At 36.7% G+C, this 12,078-nt stretch overlaps 1 protein-coding gene across 1 annotated transcript; it reads right to left on the minus strand.

The window, feature by feature from the left end:
* Positions 1-3,045: 3,045 nt before the first annotated feature.
* On the minus strand, positions 3,046-8,548 carry LOC106877693 (E3 ubiquitin-protein ligase TRAIP). The gene is made up of 4 exons (XM_014926640.2): positions 8,409-8,548; positions 7,486-7,728; positions 6,061-6,350; positions 3,046-3,914 (listed from the first exon to the last, which is right to left on the minus strand). Exons 2-4 carry the CDS (start codon positions 7,719-7,721, stop codon positions 3,178-3,180), a joined length of 1,263 nt encoding a protein of 420 aa, XP_014782126.1. The 5' UTR covers positions 7,722-7,728; positions 8,409-8,548; the 3' UTR covers positions 3,046-3,177.
* Positions 8,549-12,078: the final 3,530 nt, after the last annotated feature.

The raw sequence follows: 12,078 nt of genomic DNA on the forward strand, positions 1-12,078 counted from the left end.
AAAATCAAAATAAGCAACAAGTATATCCAGAGGTAATGCAGTACGATTGTTTCATGCAACTCCATTTAATTGAGCAATTACATCAAATATAAAATGTAGAGCAATCTTCAGCTGCACAAAGATATAGAAATTTAATGAAATTACATTTGAACAGAAGGACATATTTTTATAATTAAATCTAAACTCTTCAAGTAGAAAGGAGGAATACAAAAAAAAACCATTTGACTTAGCCAGACCATACAGGCTACTAAACAATTCGAAACAGATTTTAACTGTCACTGGTTTTATTTGTTTTTTTGGACTATCTTATCAGACCTAGAGATTCAAAGTTTAAGAGGACAATGGCATTTTCTTTTTAGAGTCAGGGGTAAACAGTATAGACAATAAACATGGATGATATAACATTTCTTAGGGTTTGGTGATAAACTACTATAGGTGGGTGGGTGGGTGGTCTCTACTAGCAGACCAGTTTATAATGAAACAAGGGAAGTCTTATCATATAGCAGCTAGGTCAAAACGTATATAAAAATAGAGTTGCTATATTGTGTACAGATACAATAAATGGTTATTCATAGTTTTCATTAATCAAAATAATGTATCAGTATTGTTTTACATATGCTAAGTTTGAAATACTTGAGATACCAATATTGGCTTAATTAATATGTGAATAAATAAAGGCTAATTATAAATTAATAATGAAATAGTGTATAATAATGTAAATAATCAATTAAGGCAGTATACAAAAACAATGAAGTGGCATTAATTTAAAATGCTATGGTAAAGTACATTTAGACTTATTTACATCAATATAAAAGACCCATAGATAAGATGTGAAATTAAAATTTATATACATATTGGAATAAAATTTTAATTTGAAATTTTGAATGCTAGTAGAATTTCTCACATAGAACACGGTTTAGTCTGAATGTTTTTAGAGATGACCCAGAAGTTATTCCTCTTTGATTACTATTGCAAACAGCAGTAGCTTTCTTCAACCGAATACACGTCATTGATTGGTTGAAATTACCCATATATGACAACTATAACACGAAATAACTTCTAAAATGCGAAATTTTGTCGAAAAACGTACAGAGCAAACCGTGTTCTACGTGAGAAATTCTACCAGTATTTGAAGTTTCAATCTGTTTAGTTAAAAAAAATTAATTAAAAAATCTGTGATTGAGATGGAATAGATCTTTTCCTAGTATTAAATATTTTTCGATCCTATCCTTAAACATTGTCTCTTTCTGAACGTTCCTAGTTATATATTTAGATTCTTGGACCTAATTAAAGTACACTATTTAGAGTCATCTTAGCGCTTGACGATACCATTTTCTCTTTCTTTCACCTTGTTATAGACCTCCTTATTTCTTCCCTACAAAGTTAAAATAACTATTTCGTTCGAACCCCGTTAAAGTTCATTATCTCGTTTTTGATTGAATGTCCTTAAAATTCATTACCTTGACTCCTTTTATTCAATTAATGACACCACTCTTCTTCTTTCTTTCTTCCACCTTCTCTCCTTGAACTTTCTGTCTGGACGTTCCTAAAGTTATATATTTCGATTTACTATATATAAGTGTGTATACACTATCTACACTCTTTCATTTTCTTTCTGAATCCATTTTTAGTGTATAACATCACCTTTCTCTCTTGGCCTCTCTCTCTGGATGTCCGTAAAGTTGCATTCTCTCCTTAAACAGTCTTTCTCTCTCTCATTCCACACTATTTAGACTCTCTTACATTCCAATGGTGTGTTCACATCTCTGAGTAATATGTCCTGTAGCTCTTGGGCTTTTAACTTTCGACATCCAGTGGAAAAAATGCCTCTTATTTGTAAAACATATGGGGATTGGTGATTAGAAGGGCATCCAGCTACAAAATACTACATCAAAATGTCTTCACCCAACTCATACCAACATGGAAAAGTAGATATAAAATGAATGAACAAGTATTCTTCGTTAAAGCCTCACATTATAAAATGGATAAGAACGTGATTAGAAAACAGAACGTAAAGGAATATATTTAAATATCTCCACAAAGTATTTAGTCTGCTACTATTCATGTTTACCAATTTAGCAAAAAGGTTAACAGTCTTCCACTTTCTCCAAGACAAACCTCCCACAGCACAAACTGCCAATAACCTTACTCTGTACAAGACATGAGGAATATGTTTTATCGAGGGAAAGATAATGGAAGGACTGCAATGAATAGAACTCCAGGTGTTCCTGCAATCAGTTGATTCTTTTACTTGCTTCAGTCATTTGACTGTGGCCATGCTGGAGCACTGCCTAGAAGGGTTTTAGTCAAAGAAATCAACCCCAGGACTTATTTTTTAAAACTAGTACTTATTCTTTTGGTCTCTTTTGCCAAACCTCTAAGTTACAGGGACATAAACACACCAACACCGGTTGTCAAGCAGTGATGGGGGACAAATACAGACACAAAAGCACACACACACACTGTCGTGATGCATGTCATCATGTGTATTTAGCGAATTAGAGAGAGATGCAAAGGTAGAAGCTATGAGTCAGTCAAGGTTTGGATGTCTGGACGAGAACCACCAGTCGAAGAGAAGAAATGAGAAAGAAGAAGAAGAACTCACTGCCGTTAAATGACAATTTCTACAACAAACTTTTGGACAAATTTATACTCAAACAGATAAAAGAGCTGCTGCAATTGAATTCTGTATTTCTGCTCAGTTATTTATCTTCCTATCTTGATATCAAAATATTTATCTCCTTTGCGATTATAAATGAAGTTTCCACAAGACTATAGGCATCGCATAGTTGCTAGATAAATAACTGTGTTACTCGTAACGTGTTGTCTGCACCAATAAAAAAATTTGCACTTTTTGATTTTATTTATTAAACCTAATTAGATTGGAGCCTGGTGTAGCCATCCGGTTGCACCAGTCCTCAGTCAAATCGTCCAACCCATGCTAGCATGGAAAGCGGACGTTAAACGATGATGATGATGATGATGATGATGATGATGAAAGAGATTAAAATCAGTTCTTGAGAAAAACAAGCAGTAAAATTCCTCTTAACAAAAAATGCATAAAATTTTAATTTTCTTTTACAACCTAGATAATTTAAAAAATAGACAATAGAAAGTTTAAAAAAGAAGGTGGAAAATGTTGGATAACTATTTTTTAAAAAAGTAGAAAAAAAAAAATTAATTTCTTGGTGAGAACATTTTGTGTTTTGTATTACTGACATTATTATCTAACTGTTTCCTTTTCAAGATAGAAGTCCGACCAAGAGATTGAGTGAAAGAAGTATGGCCTCCTAAGCCGTCATAACCACGTCGAATATTCTGCAGAATTGGCACCTGTGGTGAGCCATTGCAAGATGGAATAGGAATAACATTGGATGAACTCTTGCTGGTCAACTTTGGTTTCTTTTGGCATGCAGATGTAATTTTCCAAAAAAAATTAGGTTGTGAGTCATTTGAAATGCAATTGCTAACAACAGCAGCCTTCTTGGTTTTTAACTCTATTGATAATGAAGATGATTGAGGTGGAGTAGATGAATGTGGAACCTCTTCAAAATTTTCAGACTCTGGAATAATCTCATTATTCAGTTCGGATGTCAAGAGTCTTTTTTTAGGCTCAGATTTGGCAAGGTGTTTTCTCAAGGTTGCTATTTCAGCCTCACATCTTGTTAGTTCTTTTTCAGAATTCTTGCAGTGTTCTCTAAGCAGCTTCTCTTGGGTTTTCGTCTCATCAAGGGTCACTCGCATTGAAGCCAATTGCTTCAAAACCTTTTCCAGTTCAGAGCGCTGAGATTTCCTGCTCCGTTTGCACTGTTCATATTCTCGTTTAATGATGGTACAGAGATTAACTAATCGCTCCACTGCCCCGGGTCCATTCATCACATCTTCCAACAGCAATTTACTTTCGGCTTCAGTCACTAAAATAAATTGAGAAAAAAAAAAGTTATACAGTAACAAGCAAAACCAATTTTCAATGTAAGCATAATTTTAGTTAATTAAAACTTCTTTTTGGGATCATGCCACAAATGTATTAATTTGCAATTAAGTATGCATTCTTAATACATAAGATACACTTGAGAAAATTTCCAATGGAGGGACATGCCCAAAGGGATATTTCAGTCACTTGCTTATAAGCTGTTTCAAGTATATCATGAATTAAGCACATACATTATAGAAACTGCCTCAGTTATGAGAGATCAGCTGGCTTGAAGTGATATAAAGACTTGGAGATAGGAACAGTGGAGCATAGTATGGGTGAATGGGTAGCTTTATGAATAGACGCTATCATACTTGATGTTCCTGGTTACTGATTTAGAACCAATTCAACCCATCACATTCGCACAAGTAAGGGGTCAGTCGATCTAATAGGGGCAGAGATTGCAATGGTTGGAGCGAGGTTGAGTTTGGAGGCAAGAAAAAAAAAAGAAATGACTGTCTGTCAGGGATGAAACTAGTTATTGTAAAGAGTTTAAGTTACTTGCAAAACATTTGAATTTTGTATCAGCAGCATTAATGTGGGATGAATACAAGAGCGAAGAAGAGTTGAGAACAATAACAGCAAGGGGCTGGATGAGAGAGAGAGACAATGTGTTCAAAGTGATTGGGAAAGTAGTGAGTGTAGCCGAGACAACAAAGGAAGAGAGATTTGTGTCTCAAAGTCAAAAAAGGATGTAAGGTTTGTGTTAGGAGGTGATGTTGAAGAGGAGCAAACTTATGACATTGTGTCAGTTCGTACAAGCAACACAGCTGGATTTCAGTGGTCTTAGGAGGAACCCTCAAAATACTCTGCTTTTACCATTGTTCGTTTTCTACAACAGTTCTCTCTTCTACTCACTCTGATGATTATCTGACTTCATCTGAATGGAAACAATATCAGATGAGTAAGGACTCATTATGTCTTGCAATCTACAAGTGCTGATGCAACAATAAAATGCATCTGGAACATTCTGTTAAGTGGCTGAGAAATAAGCAGAAACATAGGGTCAAGAAAACCTTTAGTTATGTCTCATCAAGGACATCCTTTTTTTTTTTTGTATTGGGGCCTCAATAAAGCACACCATGCACACTTTATAAGTGTTTGTGTTCAGAAGAGCATTCAACCATAGGAATCCTGCTAAAACAACATGAATGACATGTGGTCCTCCTATCTATCTGCAAATTGTAGGAACTACAGATAAAAACTGACTCAAATCATAATTAACTATCCAGCCCATGGCATCCATGAATGTAGGTATAAAATGATAATGATGATACAGCAAAGTGGATTGGCTATTTGGGAGTTAAGTTGGTTATAGACATAATAAGTATCAGCACAAAATGCCTCAAAAAGTCATCTTAAATAGTTATCTCCAGCCCCATCTACTTGGATATGAGCAATCTTTTACTTTTGCATAGTTTGGTCAGAGCTCATGTCCCCTTTTTCAGGGTTTCTGAGCCTTGAGGAAGGAAAAGAATTACAACTCACATATTGTTTAAATATGGGGCAGTACAAGATATCAAGCTACCTTACCTTAGACACGAGACCTCATCTCAATGCTTGCAACAAAAGTAAGCAGACACTACTAAAGCCACTCAAAGATCAGGTGATAGTGTTAAACCAGACAACAGCAATTAAGTCTACCAACAAAGAACATGTAGAGTCCATTCCACAGACTTTCACAAAATTTCATTGTACTTAAAAAAAAAACCCCACTACACAAATGTCCAGAAAGGTAACCTAAAGTTCCTCCAGACCATTCATAGTTTCCACTCATTTGTTAACCACTTTAGAGTGTACTGGTACAATTTACTATGGCATCTGCACTGGTGATGTTAGTCACATTGACAGGTCCTCCCAACCCTGCATTGTCTGAATTCTTTCTTTCACTAACAACAGTCTGCATTTTGTCATGGCACTGGCACTAGTGAGACAGCCTTATTCAATAGTCTCCCTTTGTTCAATGCAACCACAACCACACACAAAAAGGAAATAGCAATGAGAAAAGGACAAACAAAAGTGAGGAGGTGAAAGGAGAAAAGAATGTATAAAAAGCAAAATCTTTTGAAAATCTATTTGAAACTCACTTTGAACTAGTTTCTTGATTTGTGCAAAACTTTCAACTCTATTCTTCAGCTCTACGCGTTCCTTGTCTTTGTCAATCCAATTCTGTTCACAGTTCTGGTAGTACTGAATCTGTTTGTTTTTTGCCTTCATGGAAGACATCATCACCTGGACCTCAGCTAGTGCATTCTGGTGGGCAAGAGAGAGAGCTTCTTTTTCATCACAGACATTCTGAAAGTCCTTCTCTAACTGTTTATTCTTCTGTTCAAACTCAGCCAACTTGGCATGCATGCTGTTTAATTCATTGAGCAGTCTGTTAAAAAATATAACACACATTTTATTTGCCACAAGAGCTAGACATAAATAATAATTTTTAACATGGCCACAAGACCTGAAATTTTGAGAAGAGGGGGTTAACCCATTCGTTACCAACCTGGCTGAAACTGGCTCTGGCTCTGAGTGCAAATGTCTTGTTTTCATAAGTTTTGAATTAAAATCTTCCACCAAACCTTAGGCGCAATTTATGTTCCTAACATAAGCTGAATGATAACTAAGTTATTTTACTAAATTCTTTGTCATATACTCTTTTACTCGTTTCAGTCATTTGAATGCGGCCATGCTGGAGCACTGCCTTTAGTCAAGAAAATAATTGAAAGAAACACAGAGCATCTCAAAATAAATACAGTAACAAAAGGGTTAATCAATATCAACCTCAGTACTTGAAGGGGGTACTTTACTTTATCGATCTTGTGGGTGTGCAGATCATGGTGTGTGTTGTGCATGCTGGGAAGTGATCAGTGCTAGCATGTGGTGTGATGTGGGGATGTGAGGCTGGGGTGTGGGTTTGGGGTTAGGATATGGGGTGGGGTGTGAATGGAAGGGGGTATCAATGAAGAGAGAAGGTGGGTAAGAGTGAAAAGAGGAAGTAGGTATCGGGGCAAGAGAAGAGGAGAGGAGTTTTGTTTAGCATGGACCAAATTCCTAATTTCTCTTGAAACTAACAGAAGATCAAGTCTGTATTGAATTCTATGTCCATGCAGGTGTTGTGTCAGTGATGGCTCCATCCAGAGACCTATATAAATCCTGCTCATCACAATTGTTTGTAAATGTTCAAGTAAATCAGAGAAAATCAAAACAAAGAAATTTGTATATCTAGTCCATTTGTATTTGATTTTCACCAATTTATACATCTCTTCCACCCATTTCTATATATCTGTTCCACTCGTTTGCACATCTGTTCTACCAATTTAGATGTTTTTCAATGCTACCAAATCTGAAAAAATTTTTAATCACTAAGTTGGTCCTTCACATATTCTTAAAGTTCCGAGTTATTTTATTGTTGAGGTTCTTCTTTCTGTTGTCAACCACACAGCAAGGTATTGAATACCCAACAACCATACATTCTCCACGGTCACAAAGTGTTAGATGAAAAGAAAACTTATTCTCACCTTGGAGTAGATGTTTCTTCAGTTTCCAATGCTAAATTATCAAAGTCAAAATATAACTTTATGGCAACATCTTTCTTTGACCAGCGTTTCCGGCAGGTTGGGCATGTTCTGGAAGTTTCCAACCATGTACCCAAACAGGCAGAGTGGAACGTATGACCACAAATGCCTGCAGCAATGTCCCATTCACCACCAGTTGACACAAATCGGTCCGAACAGATAACACAGTAAGCATTCATTTAAACACTGAAATGGAAGAAAATCACATATTTAACACAAGGAAAAAAGCGAAAACTAATGCATGTGAATTTTAATTTCTGGAAAAAATTAATTTTTCTCCTAGTTTTTTTAATGAAATTCTCTTTGTTTTGGCATAGCTACAGATGTGTACCCCACCCGAATTTGTTGCCTCATAACTTCCAGAAAAATGAATATCTTTTGATGAATTTTTATACAAATTATTTTCAAGCATAAATTATGATTTTTCTATTACTCAAACGAAAATAAATGGTAAACTTTCAAATAAATGAATCTATTTTTTCCATTACACTCAAGCAACTTCGAAAGTCCTTTGCCCAACACATTTCGGTAGAAGTAAAGAATACGTACACCTTGGGGTTTCGGGGGGGAAACGGGTGGTGTGGACGTATTCTTTACCTCCGCTCAAATTTCTTTATAATCGGTTCATTGCCGCACATTTTTGTTCTCATATTCGTTTAATACACATTTTTTCACACCCATTACACTTGTTTTTTTTTTATTATTCTGGTGACAGGGAGTTAAAGTAAACATTAACCCGTTTTTTTTTTTTTGTGATAAAAATCGGAAGTTGTCAATAAAGAATAATGAACTTTCTCTCCTTCAAATAAATAAATGATTGGTATTGGAGATCACAGAGATTTCAGAATAACTGAAGTGTCACTCACCAGTATGTGTACCTCTCTTCAAACATACGGGTTTATATATTCTAAACGTGTCAGCGATCTTTCACAATGTTAGCAACGGATCATCAAACCTTCTCTCCATCAATAAACAAAATTTCGTAAATGGCGCCATTCTACGACTGGTGGCAAATTAGGAAAATGGACAGACTTCAAGGGAAATAACTGCCTGCCTTATACTCTTCGAGCATTATTTTATTTCTTTGCTGAACTTTTCTTCGCCTATTTTTTTTTTTTGTTCCTTCTAAATTTTTTCCCTCTTTCTTTTTATCCTTTTTTTTCTCTTTTTCATCTTTACCTCACCGAATTCTCTACCCCTTTGTATTTTTCTCTCTCTCTCCCCCCCCTGCCTCATGTCCTTTGTCGCTTTATCTCACTACAATTCTTTGATGTACGGATGTCTCTTCATGCTGACCTCCGATGTCATCCCATCAACAAAAAATAGTCTTATGGCGATAGAAAAGTGATGGCATGGACAGACAACCAGTTGCAAGTGCACAGTAAGTTACAACTTTCGTCTGTCACCTAAGTTTCAAACGATACAGATCTACAACGGGATTCAATAGTATATATATATATATATTCAATAGTATATATATATATACTAGACTACCCGTGACCCGTTGTGTCACCAATTATTCAAGATACCGGGAAAGTCTGAGTTTCCCAACAACCGAGTTTTGTTTCATGGGTTTTTTTTCTTTTCCAGGTTATTTTGCATGCTTTCAACGAATGTGACATCGAAATCACACGTATACGGCTCGTTTCCCCAGAAAAGGAAATATTTGGCTGCTATTTCTTGCACGCCTTGCAACCACATAACAGGTATTCAAGTCCTTTATTGCTAATAGCTGTTACATAGTAGCAGGGTGAGCTAGAAATAGCAGTCAAATCTTTGGAGGTAAGATACGTTGAATGCACTCAAAAGAAACCTATGGGGTACAAGTCTGGGCAGAAAGTCGCCTCACTGGCAAACGCACGACCTAGGGTTGATTTTATGGAAGACCAGCAGTCCACCCGTGCATACCAGCCTCCCCTCTCCACACCACTGATGTTATCCAAGGGAAAGGCAAAGGCTGATACAGCTTGGCACCACTGACGTTGCAGCTCGTTTCTACAGCTGAGTGGACTGGAGCAACGTGAAATAAAGTGACTTGCTCAAAAGCACAACACACAGCCCACTCTGGAAATCGAACTCATAACCTCACGATTGTAAGCCCAATGCTCTTACCACTGAGCCATGTGCCTTCACACACACACACACACACACACACACACACACACACACACAAGATGGTGCTGTGTTGATAAAACATGTAATGATTAACTCCGGAAAAAGTATTTTAGAACATCCAAGAGATCAATGTAATTATAAGTAAGTGGTCTCTGGTTTAAATATAACTCAAAAGTGCGACCAGTAACACCATATTTAAAAAGAATATTTCACTTTTGATCGAACTATACGTGGTTACAAGGAAAATCTATCCAACGTCAAGATATCAAGTCCTATCCAACATATGTTTGCCGAAACCACTCGTTGACTTGGATATAAAAATAAAAATACAGTAGCTGCATCAGTCACATATCTCACATTTCTTTGCTAGATTACATTCTCAAAAACTGCGACTTGTTGGTCAAAACATAAAATATTAAAACTACTCACTTTCCCTTTCTGGTTATTTGTAAATCTGTTTATAATAAATGACTTTTTGTTTCTTTTTTCTTCATTGCAGAGCTGTACATATTTTACCAAACCAATTTCTTGGAGTGCTTGGGCAACATGCTGACTTTCTAGTGGAGAACTTGAGTTTGTCTTGAGACAAAAAGTTCCTGGCTAGTTGTTTTCATGACCAGGCTGTCAGATGTTGAGGTGAACATCTTGGAAAAAGCCAAGAAATCGAGTCGTATTGAATCCCTTGAGCAAAGAAGACAACTTCTTTGCTGATTTTGGGAATGAGCTTTCTGTTAATCCTGACAGTGACAACGAATCAGAGAGTTTCACTGATATGAGTGACATCGAGAATGTTAGCAGTGAAAATGAGCAGAGCAAAAAGAGAAGAGCCAGAGAGACAGATGAAGAAGAGTCTATAGAAATTTCAGACAGCAATGAAGATGACGTTAGTGATTTGATTGTGATTTGATTTGATTTTCATTTACTCGACTCAATAGGTCTCCTCAAGCACAGTATGTTACCTGATGATTCAAAGGTACTTTCTAAATGGGTTGGTTATGCGACACTGGTTTAGGTTACGGCTGTGGTCTCACTTTCCTTGCCAGCATATCTCAATCACAGCATATCTCCAGAGGTCTTGGTCTTTCGTCATTGCCTCTGTGAGGCCCAACGTTCAAAGGTCGTGCTTCACCACCTCATCCCATGTCTTCCTGAGTCTCTCTCTCTTCCACAGGTTCCTTCCACTGTCAGGTAGTGACACTACTATACTATGCAGTCGACAAAATCAAAGACAATGCGTATGCGCGAAATTAAAAATATAAAATGCCAACAATTTTACCCATGGCAGCCTGCATATATATCATGATGGTGGTAGATCCAAAGACGATGAAGAAAAATGAGAAATCATTAAATGGCCATGTATATTGATCCTTGAGCAGCAGGCTGTGGCACACTCGGGGCAAATATGTAGGCTTTTGGTCAGATTGAAGTTGTGATGATGACTCTTTCCTTCTTTAGCTTTTCTCATCTCCTGCAGTTGCCTCAGTCTCCTCAGAATAACTTACAGTAGTCTTGATTTGATCTCACTACACTTTCCTCTGTGTTGTGACTTCACACACACACACATTATCTATACTTATTTGTATAGTTTTATAAATTTAGTTTCATAACATCCATTTCATATTCCCAAATGTTTTTGCATTAAAAAACCTTCTAAGGTTGAGTGGAAGAGTATAGCTTGGGATCGTTTTTACCGAATGTCTCAAAACACCATTCTGTCAACAAATCTCAGAAGTGACATAAAAAGACAAATAGAAAAGAAAACCTGAGATGGAAAAGCACAAAAAAGAAGAGTTGTGTCCCTTGGATTGATCTCTAATTGTCCTGCACCTCTGCATTCGAGTGCAATGCCGCCCATTATTTATTTTTTATCTTTGTAAATGTGAAACGAAGAGAGGGTAAGGACAAAGTGGAGAGAGCATGGGAGAAAGAGAGATGTGTGGGTGTGTCCATATATGGGAGCATGTAGGTAGTGGACATGAAGGAGATAAAACTTTTGGGGGCCACTCTAGTATCTGGGCTACCTAGTGTGCCATCTAACCCTAACTCAAATCCTAAACCTTAACTCTAACTATAACTCTAAACTTTAGCCCTTACTCTAAATCCTAACCGAATTCAGGTTATTTTACAGTGTAGACTACAGATACTGTGGTAGATCACACACTAAAGTAGCACCAACCCTTTTTATGCTGAAATGACTTCTAATGAGGCAAAAACTAACCCTTACTGCTTAAATGGAACTGACTAGTTGGTTGATATATATTTCCAGTCATGAGGACAAGAGGTAAATATTTTGCTTTTAGAGTTCAGGCAGTTCCCTGGGTAGAAGAAATTCCACATTATGATCCTTTTCTCCTCTAAGCAAAAGTTGCACCTCATACTGCTGATGAGGAAAGGTCTGCATTTTTGCAACACTCTCCAGTT

Source organism: Octopus bimaculoides, chromosome 22 (assembly GCF_001194135.2).
Source record: "Octopus bimaculoides isolate UCB-OBI-ISO-001 chromosome 22, ASM119413v2, whole genome shotgun sequence".
NCBI classification, from domain to species: Eukaryota; Metazoa; Mollusca; class Cephalopoda; order Octopoda; family Octopodidae; genus Octopus; species Octopus bimaculoides.

What these genes read in the sequence shown, in the direction of transcription:
- LOC106877693 (XM_014926640.2), bottom strand. Translation starts at nt 7,721, where the DNA reads ATGAATGCTTACTGTGTTATCTGTTCGGACCGATTTGTGTCAACTGGT. An exon ending in GAAGAAACATCTACTCCAAG is followed by an intron (nt 6,351 to 7,485) that starts GTGAGAATAAGT and finishes ATTTTTTAACAG; the next exon opens with ACTGCTCAATGAATTAAACA. An exon ending in AATCAAGAAACTAGTTCAAA is followed by an intron (nt 3,915 to 6,060) that starts GTGAGTTTCAAA and finishes AATTTATTTTAG; the next exon opens with TGACTGAAGCCGAAAGTAAA.